The sequence below is a fragment of the Bactrocera latifrons genome, unplaced genomic scaffold (genome assembly GCF_001853355.1).
Source record: "Bactrocera latifrons isolate USDA-ARS-PBARC rearing strain unplaced genomic scaffold, ASM185335v1 scaffold_119, whole genome shotgun sequence".
In the NCBI taxonomy this organism is placed as follows: Eukaryota; Metazoa; Arthropoda; class Insecta; order Diptera; family Tephritidae; genus Bactrocera; species Bactrocera latifrons.
Window position 1 is genome coordinate 159,382 of NW_017534619.1, and position 10,043 is coordinate 169,424.

At 36.6% G+C, this 10,043-nt stretch overlaps 1 protein-coding gene across 1 annotated transcript in view; it reads right to left on the reverse strand.

The window, feature by feature from the left end:
- LOC108978170 overlaps positions 1-8,265 on the reverse strand; it is a 14,882-nt gene extending 6,617 nt beyond the window's left edge. The window contains exon 1 of the mRNA XM_018948314.1: positions 7,910-8,265. Within this exon, the coding sequence (XP_018803859.1) occupies positions 7,910-8,012 (103 nt within the window). The 5' untranslated portion in view covers positions 8,013-8,265. The remainder of the gene's footprint in view (positions 1-7,909) is intronic.
- Between the last annotated feature and the right edge of the window lie 1,778 nt (positions 8,266-10,043).

A 10,043-nucleotide genomic window follows, 5' to 3' on the forward strand; every position in this document is an offset into this window, starting at 1 on the left:
CACCTCGTTTAGTATCGAACGGCTCGGAGAGGTCCTTCCCGATTCTGACGGAGCTTTTGGTGTTGCTCAACGTCAGCTTAATATACATATGTATATTTAGAATGTTCGAAATGTTAAATTTATCCCATAAATTCGATAGTTTAGTTTTTGGTTCACCCTAATATGTACAATATTTAATATAATAAAGACAAGCGAAATTGTGACTTGGAACTTCTTGTGTCTATTGTATTCCTAGTACGCTCCCATTAGCTGCACTTGTCTCCCATTATCACGTTATCGCGCAGCGCAAGTTGTTGAATATTTGCATTTTCTTGTAATTTCGGTAACTATAGAAATGTTTCCAACTTCCCCAGACATTGTTTATCGACAAATCGTCAACTGTTGCCAACGTTATAACGCTCATTTGTTGTTGTCTTGTTATATCTTTTATTATTTATACAATAGAAAGTATTCTTGTGCAAAGTTTATTTGTTTGATCAATTGACATGATTACGACTCAAGAATCCAAATCAGGAAATAACTAGAATAGGATAGAATATTTGAGCAGATATGCTAACGAATATAGCTGATATCATTGTCGAAGTATTTTTTTTTTTTTATAATTTCTAAGTATCTTATCTAAAGAAATTAAACAAATAATTTCAAAATATTGTCATTATTTTATAAAAAAAACACTTCTACCTTCATTTAACCATACTTTATGAGGTCATTGAATTGTATTCAGTGATAAGTACTATGAGATAAATTTGGAACTCGTTGAGCATTGTATTACTAACAGGAATTTGAAGTAACTTCTTGAAAACGAACCATTTTAGAATCAAATATTAAAACAAGTCTGCTTCTGGATAGATCGAAAAAAACTAATCGTTTCAAATATTAAAAATGCGGAAACTTTCATTAAAAATGTTTCAATTTTGTATCCATTTTGCACAAAGTGTTAGCATTTTTATAACTTGAATAGGGTTTGCCAAAAAGTTTTTAACATCCAGAAAAATACGTCGGAGATCCTATAAAATATACTACTATGAGCAAAATTAGTAAGACATTGATAATATTCTTAAAATTCTTAATTTTTTCTTCAAAATCTGTACCATCCCCCTTATCCCCAATACATTTGTGCCAACGTTTTTTTTCCAATCCTTTAAACAGTTGTTATAGTCAATTACCGGAATGCGTATAGCAATCCATGTGTAATGTCTTCTATTGACTTAAAATGGTTTCCCCGGAACGATCGTTTAAGATTTCTGCAAAAAAATTGAGTGATTATGGAATCAATCGCGCTTTCACTTTTCTTAGGCCTAAATGGTCGCTCAAAAAAGTTTTTACTGATATTTCTGACGTTCCAACGATGCCAGTACGATCACTGACTTTTAATCATCGATTCTCTAGCACCACATCCTTTTTTTTTATCATCTGTTGATGTTGATAGCCGTCCTGGACGTGGTTCGCCGGCAACGCGTTCTTGACCCTCTTTTAATAATTTTGTACGAACAAAAAACGCTTGTTCACGACAAACCACTAGTGGTAAAGGCATTTTCTTACACCTGAATGTTTCGACAGCATCGTAAACCACTTTTGATATTTCCAGAAGGACAAGCGTATACTAAACTTCAGTGATTACTTAACTATGACATTTGGCACAGATGTCACTGACAGTCATACCGACGTAGGAAAAAATATTTGGACGAATGGGTTTTCGCGCGAAATATAAATTAGAAAGTCTTACTATTTCTTGCCCACAGAGATCAATGTCATAAACTGCGCCGAGACACTATAGCATATATTTTAACTGTCAATCCAAATCAACTTGTTGAAAGTAGTGTTTTGTATTTATGAATGGGATAATAGTATCGGTGCAGCCGAAGTTAATGTTTTCCCATTTTTTTCTTAATACCAACAAAGAAGAAATGGAATCACATATTATTTAACCATTCGATATACACGAGTGTTTATATTTACATGTATTAATCAACAATAATTGCAATAGTTGGATTTTATTGTATTATTACTAAACCAAGCAATCAGAAGCAATAATTACAATAATTGTCGACAAATTCTTACATCAGAACAACTAGCAGCAAATTGTATTTAATAAATAGCGGCTATATTATATTTACTCGAGCGAAGTGTTATTATACCCGAAATAATCCTAGCATACGTAATTACCGAAAAGCGAAAAATCATTCAATTTGGCAGGAAAACGTTCAGTGAAATGGGGCACGGAGGCTATAATACTTTCTTAATAATTTCTTATAGAATCTGAAGTCGATACTTTGCTTATTACCAACAATATTCAAGTCGAATTTAGGTTACCTAATAGGGAAAGATCCTTTTATATTGATTTTAAACGATTATAATAGTCTAATTTGAAAAATTAATAGCCTAAAAACTTTTAGAAGCGATTGAACCAATTTTCGACGAAATTTTGCCACTCTTATTGCGGAATCTCCAAAACATGCAATCTAAACCGCATCTGCAGATGTCGAAAACCGTTTATTTTTTACGAACTGAGATAAAAAGAAGTCATTCGTTGCCAGGTCAGGACTGTACGGTGGACGATTTGTCAAATCGATGTTTTGTAGTAGGAGTATTTTAAGTTGCTGTAAAAGACACAAATAGAGCCCGTGACACAAATAGATCCTAAGTATTCGTAACATCAAATATATCAAACTTTACAATATTGTTATGAATGGCCAGATTGCAACAGCAGGGTTGCCAAATCCCAAAAGGAAACATATATAGTATACGTCACTCATTTCCATTCTGATAACTTGCTTAATATTCAAAGTAGCTTTAAAAGCAACCTGACTAAAAGGTCACTCTATTCACTATATTAGTGCGGAAATAAGGTTTATGACTTGCAACCCCTTTTGGGAAACTTATTGAATTATGCTAACTTAAATATTCTCATTTTTGTACCCCCGGTGGGTACTGCGTCGAATACTTTCCGAGCTGGAGTGTTTTCGTCCATCCGGACAACATGACCTAGCCAGCGTAGCCGCTGTCTTTTAAATCGCTGAGCTATGTCAATGGCGTCGTATGTCTCCTACAGCTCATCGTACCATCGAATGCGATAGTCGCCGTGACCAACGAGCAAAGTACCATAAATCTTTCGCAGAACTTTTCTCTCGAAAACTCGCAACGTCAACTCATCAGTTTTTGTCATCTTCCAAGCCTCTGTACCATATAGCAGGACGGGAATTATGAGTGACTTATAGAGTTTAGTTTTTGTTCATCGAGAGAGAACTTTACTGCTCAATTGCCTACTCAGTCCGAAGTAGCACCTGTTGGCAAGAGTTATCCTGCGTTGGATTTCCAGGCTGACATTGTTGGTGGTGTTTACGCTGGCTCCCAGATAGACGAAATTATCTACGACTTCAAAGTTATGACTGTCAACAGGGACGTGAGAATCAAGTCGCGAGTGCGACGACTGTTTGTTTGATGACAGGAGATATTTCGTCTTGCCCTCGTTCACTGCCAGACCCATTTGTGTTGCTTCCTTGTCCAGTCTGGAGAAAGCAGAACTAACGGCGCGTGTGTTGAGGCCAATGATATCAATATCGTCATCGATTGAAGAATCGGGTTCGCCTTCTCCTGGCGTTGTACGTTCACTGCCATTCAGCAGGCTGGAGAAGTGTTCCCGCCATAATTTTAATACGCCTTGGGCAGCGGTCGCTAGATCACCTTTGGGAGTTATACAATAGTGGATTTGCTGGGATTTATACAAGGGTAAAAATATCGAACAAAGAATTTGACTTAAATTTTAAATTTCTAACCAAATTTTGTGTGGGAAATCATTGCGAATGTGGAAAAAGGCTTACGGTAATTAAATTTTATCAAAAACATATCCCTACGACAGAGTGGAGAGATCGTTGAAGACATGCCTCGCTCTGGACGACCTTCGACCTATTCAAATGATGAAATATTAATTGAGAGTGAGGGATATGGTGCTTGAAAATCGGCAAGAAACCTCGACACCTTTCGTGAGTCCCACTTTCCCACATCCTTAGAGCGCATTATAACTGCCGATAAGTTTACGACTTTGATATTCAAACAAATCAACAATCATCAGATAGAGGGAAAAAACGAGTCGAAAACAAAAAAACACTCAAAAATCAAAGTGATGCTCACTTTTTTTACCACAAAATTCACTGAAGGGCAATCCAAACCGTGATTATGAAAAGGGTTTCGAAGACTGGAAAAAATGTGGATGAATAATTAAATAATTTGCGTTTTATTTACAACTTCCGGGATCCTATTTGTAAGACTTTTTAATCTTGCTTATTTTATTACAACTTTATTATAATATTAGGTTGTCAAAAAAGTCTTGCGGTATTTTCGCTAGTTGGCACTGAGAGCGCGTAGTTCTAGTTTTATTCGTCGCATCGGGTCATGCTATACCTTTTTGGAAAGCTCATTTCACGCGCTAAGACGTATTTGATTTATTGTCGTTTCTTTTAAGTCGTTCGTGAGTTATAGCGTCGCAAACATGGAGCAAAATAAAGAGAAAGTACGGCATATTTTACAGTACTACTACGATAAAAGCAAAAATGCAACTCAAGCCGCCAATAAAATTTGTGCAGTTTATGGACCCGATACAGTTTCCATTTCCACCGCACAACGATGGTTTCAACGTTTCGTTCTGGTGTAGAGGTGGTCGAAGATGCGCCACGCTCCGGAAGGTCTGTCGTCGAAAATTACCATAAAATGGCTGAATTGGTCGAAAGAGACCGTCATAGTAGCAGCCGTAGCATCGGTCAAGAGTTGGGCATGAGTCATCAAAAAAAATTTTGTGAGCAATTGAAAATTCAATTAAAATATCGCAAAAATATGGCAAGACTTTTTTGATAACCATACATCGATATAACAACAATTAAATCGCATTGCAATCAAATCTATTTTCGTTTTCATGTTTGCATGTGACAAGCATTGGTTTTCCACTCTTAGATTTGGTTATATTTTGCGTATAATTATTAATTTTATCGATTGCCCCAAATATACAAAATAACGAAAATGAGTTGTTTAACACCACATTTGTTGGCCAACTTCTCTCGAAATTAATTCGATTATTTATTAATGTTTGAACATATGTCAAAATAAACAAAAACGCATAAAAAGCGAATAGAACATGCGACCATCAAGCGCAGTATGTCTGCACATACTACATATGTACATTTTTATACTCTTGCAACATGTTACTACAGAGTATAATACATAGTTTTGTTCACCTAACGGTTGTTCGTGTCACCTAAAACTAATCGAGATAGACATAGCGTTATATGTACATAAAAGATCTGTATAACGAGACGTCTGTGCAAGCTGTAACTTGAATAAAAATGAAAATGGAAGTTGGTTGGTTTAACACTTCCCTGAGCCTAAATATACCTAAAATAAAGATTTTCGAATTTCCGAGTGAACTTATATCCCATATATCGGTTAATATGTCAGCTTTCTTAATAAAAATAGAAAGAGCATGTTTTTCTAATAACGGTGAATCTTCGTGCATAGAATGAATAAAATTGGGGAAAGCTTTTCGTGGACCCCGTATAACTTACAGCCTCATACCAAGTACAATATCTTCATGGCAAGTTGTAAGAGTGTGAAATGTTCGGTTGTACGTGAACTTAGCTCTTCCTTACTTGTTATGATTGTTTATTTGAATTATAAATTAGTTTATTCATATGTTCGTATTTGTAAATGAATAAGCGGTAAACATATTTTTGTTTTCGGACTTGTATTATGTAGATAATTAGCTGCTAACTTGAACGAATTGGTCTTATAGCCAAGCCTAGGCTTTATAATGGAATAGTTTCAAGTAGACTTAAATATAAAACATTGTGCATCAAGTGCCCAGATTAGCATGCACTTTCAAAAGCATATACAGTTATAATGGCCTCAAACAGTGTTGGCTTTTAGTCTCTCTGGATTTGCATGAGAACGATTGTATTCATAACCAGCCGTATATTACTTAAGTGTTTTGGATGAGCCAAAACTTCAAGGTGACGAATTTGTATACGATAATAAGATATTTTTGTTATTTTTGCTCTTGAAATGGTTATCTAGTTCCTGTAGGGTGGTAAGATTCAGATAAGTTGTCATCGGGGAAAGTTGTCATCCAGGAAACATGCTGTTTCGATGAGTTCAGACATAGAAAGAGGGGTATCAGATGTGTGGGGTTAATGGACGTATATTTGGTATATCGGTCAGTATCGATTCTCGCTGAAACTCGAGCTCATCGCCTGTTTTGCCTTGACGCCAAGTACATCATTCACTGAGAGAGTCGGTGAAGGTTTTTGTGATTGGCGGCCACTGCATATCTGTAGTTAGTTCCGTCCGAAGTCAGATCGGGGAATTGTGTTATGTCGCCGACGTAGTTAAGAAAGAACCTCTTGACGCTCCTAGGAGGCCACCCCAATTCATACGACAACCGGTTCTTCGTTACCGGAACTGACCCACATTTTAACCGTTCTAGGACTATTTTATTGGAGATTTAACTCCGTTTAGATCGGTAAGTTTTAGATTAAGATATATCTTATCTTACCTAACGGTTCTTTAGTTCTATGATTTATTATTCTTATTTAAAAATGAATTGCTCGGCTCTCTGAAACTTTGTTTACTACCAAGTATGAGGTTTCAGGGTATACTAAATTTATATATAGCGGCTTAAAGGCTTTGATGTCGTAATAAAATTTTAAGTCGCCAAAGAGGAAGTAAGTGCCGGTATATTTCTCCAAATTTGTCTGGAAGAAGGTGAGAAAGAAATACATCGACACTATTCAACTTTCCCTACATTGTTCTGGGTACTAGCTGCTTCAGTTAGGTATTACATAATAAATGCATAGGCATGCCTCTATCTGAAGGTATGTTACATGACGGTCTTGCATTATCAGTTCACGTACGGCATCGATGTTTTCTGGCACAAAGGCTGTTTTTGGATGACCTTCACGGAATTCGTCTTTGAGCGAGCGTCGGCCACGATTGAATTCGTTGTACCAGTTTTTCACAGTGCTATGGGATGGTGCTTCATAGCCATGCAAAGATTTTAGTTCATCGATGCACTCTTGTCGTGATAATCTACGTCGAAAGTTGTAAAAAATGATCGCATGAAAATGTTTACGAGTTAATTCCATTTTTCGGACGAGATGAATTTTTTAATTCCCTGTAAATAAAACAATTCATGATTAAATGACAAAACGTTCTGAGTGCTAAAAAATGTCAAACTTTCCAATGGAAATGTCAGATTGCATCTGGCAACACTTAGTGTTGCCTAGGCCAGAAATATATATAGCAGCCTCCGTACACAAACTCTTTAAAGATAAGTAGTTGCCACCCCTAAGTCTGTGCAAGGTCAGTAAATTTATGTATTATACTTTTTGCGTTAGTGACAAAACAGATTTTGGAAAACAGTATTAGAGCACAAAGACAAAAAACTGTGTTGTTTCATTACTACAAAAAAAAGTTAATTGTTTTACTCGTTAAACATATCGCAGACTTTAGCTAAATTAAAAGTGAAATATGTCGCTTCACCCATTTATGATTGCCTTAATCATAGACCAACGCACAAAAAGAGCAACAAAAGCCTAACCAGAACAATGCAACCGCGCATACGCACAGCCGTCATTGCTTCGGGCAGCCACGCAGAACGGCTGAGGTCACAAAATCCAGCTGTGGGTTCGCCACCTTGCGTTCAGCAGGCGTTCAACCATTACAACAACTCTGACCGCAACAACAAAAACAATACAAGTGTGAACAAAGCAGTGCAAACAAATTGAATTGTTTATATATTTTTGAGGATTTTTTTTTTCGGATTCCACATTTTCATTTCATTTTTGGTTTCGCATGCCACAATCGTAATAATAATAATTATTGTAACTGGAAATATATATTTGTATGTAAGTGGGCAACCTACCATGACTTATTTGTAAGAGCGGCAGGCCAGTGTCCGCGCGGCAGCAGCCAGCCCACCAAGTGAGCAGAACCAACACGGCGAGCGGCGCATTTTCGGCCAGCATGTTGACAGCAAGTGTTGGCTTTTTTGATTTGTGGTTAAACACAGATTGGTTTGTGGATGAAGTGGTTTGGCGGGGAGTAAGTGAGCGGCGTTGGCGGCTCCGCTACGTAAAACGGCGTTTGTTAAATAATTGATGAGCTTTTAATGGTTTTTGGAGCAGCAAATTCACGTCACTTTGCGCAGTGACACTTTGATGTGGCTTTAACATTTTAATTGCATTTTCGATTTTTGCTCTTTCGCTTTTTTTTGTTTTTTTTTTTTTTTTTTTTTTTTTTTTTTTTTTTTGTTCTGTAATTTGTCAGTATTTTCTTACAAGTTTACAAGCACACCGCAATCCGCAGAAAATCATTACGCGTTAATTTTTTAAAATTTCGTTTTTATTTTTTTTTTTTTTTTTTTTTGTCTTTGTCTTATGGAAGCAGTGGTGAAATTGTTTTTGCAATCTTCTCTTACACTAATCCTTGAGTTAATATGCCTTAGCAAGCAAACTGGAAGCTTGACATGCTAATGTAAGTATATTAAACTAATTTCCAACTTTTTCATAAAAAATTCTTTTAATCAGAACAGTCCACTCTCAACCGACCAGCTCGTACTTTGCAACTCATGCGCTGCTAATTCGCTTAGCAAATTAACTCTTGCCTAGGCAAGCATTTCATTTAATTACACTTCAAAAAATTTCGCTTCGCGCACTTGCGACCGTGACACACGCGCGCACAAACAGTTATATGAATCTCCATGTACTCCCTTATGCTAACAACACACACACGAGCAGGAAGCAAGCTTTATTTGCGTATTTTCATTTCAAACAAAAAAAAAAAAAACATTTTTGTTTTTGGCTTTGCTTTTTCTGATTTTTCAAAATTTTTCCGCACTTTTCCGTTTGATGCAATTTTTTGCCGCTCGCACCGTTGAATATCAGTTTAATACTGAATCATATGAGCTCGCGTACGTGCGTCCAACGTTAGCCAATTCGGCTTATACACCCATACACCTGCATGCCCGCACACACATACACAAATAGCGCTTGCAGCTTGACGCTGGTTACTTGCTTACTACCCCATTCATCAGTTTATTCTTGACTATAGTTCCGCTTTGGTGCAATGTTTGATTTATGTGTGGCTCTCGTTGTTGTTCAAGTGTATTTTTTGGGTTTAGTTGACTGTTTACAAACGCTCTCGTCCGCTTGGGCTCTCTGCATGCTCTCTGTTTTGGTCGCTTCGATGCCTGGTCAGTTACCTATGGCAACAAATATAAAGTGCACAGGTGCAACAACACACTTACACACATACACATGTATATATTCCTTTATTTTGTTTATTTGGCGGAATTTTTCTTCCTCGTTGTACACTACAGTGGTTCGAGCATGAAATTTTTGTCATTTTTCTTGACAATATTCAAAGGCAATTTAAATGGATAGTCAATCCATTTTGCCTAGATATTTCTATAAAGGCTCAATTTAAGCTAGAACAAATCTGTTGGACTTCACTGAGAGCGGTCATGAAAGCAAATAGTGTTCGACGAGTCCTAACAGTTGTTTCTGGAGTTTGCTTGCATTCTTCAATTTGTATTTTTTCTAATAATTAAAACTCATAAGCTGATTGCCATTTTTTCAGTGCAAAAAAAAAACATTTTCAGTCTGGACAACAACCGGCAGAGTTAAATCAAATTTACAGTGTGGACAACAATAACCCGAGTTGCATACCAGTTTCAACACGATTTCAATTCGATTAAGAATGAATGTCGTCAATTAAGGCCGGTTAATTGATCAATTCCTGTGCGAAAAGACTACCAGTCGGTATAAGGGCCCAAATCATTAAGCGATGTTTTGTCTCTAAAACTCTAATTTTCAGTAGTGACTTAATCAGACATAGCATACGGATCTCGATGATACGGTCTTCTTTCGATACTTCCAGATTTCGCACATATGTTTACGAACCTCATAATGACCCATCTACTCAGGGGAGTGCAGCATTTGTTTTAAGAAAATTTAACTAATTACTTGCGAAATAAAAGAATTAGTTCAATTACTACC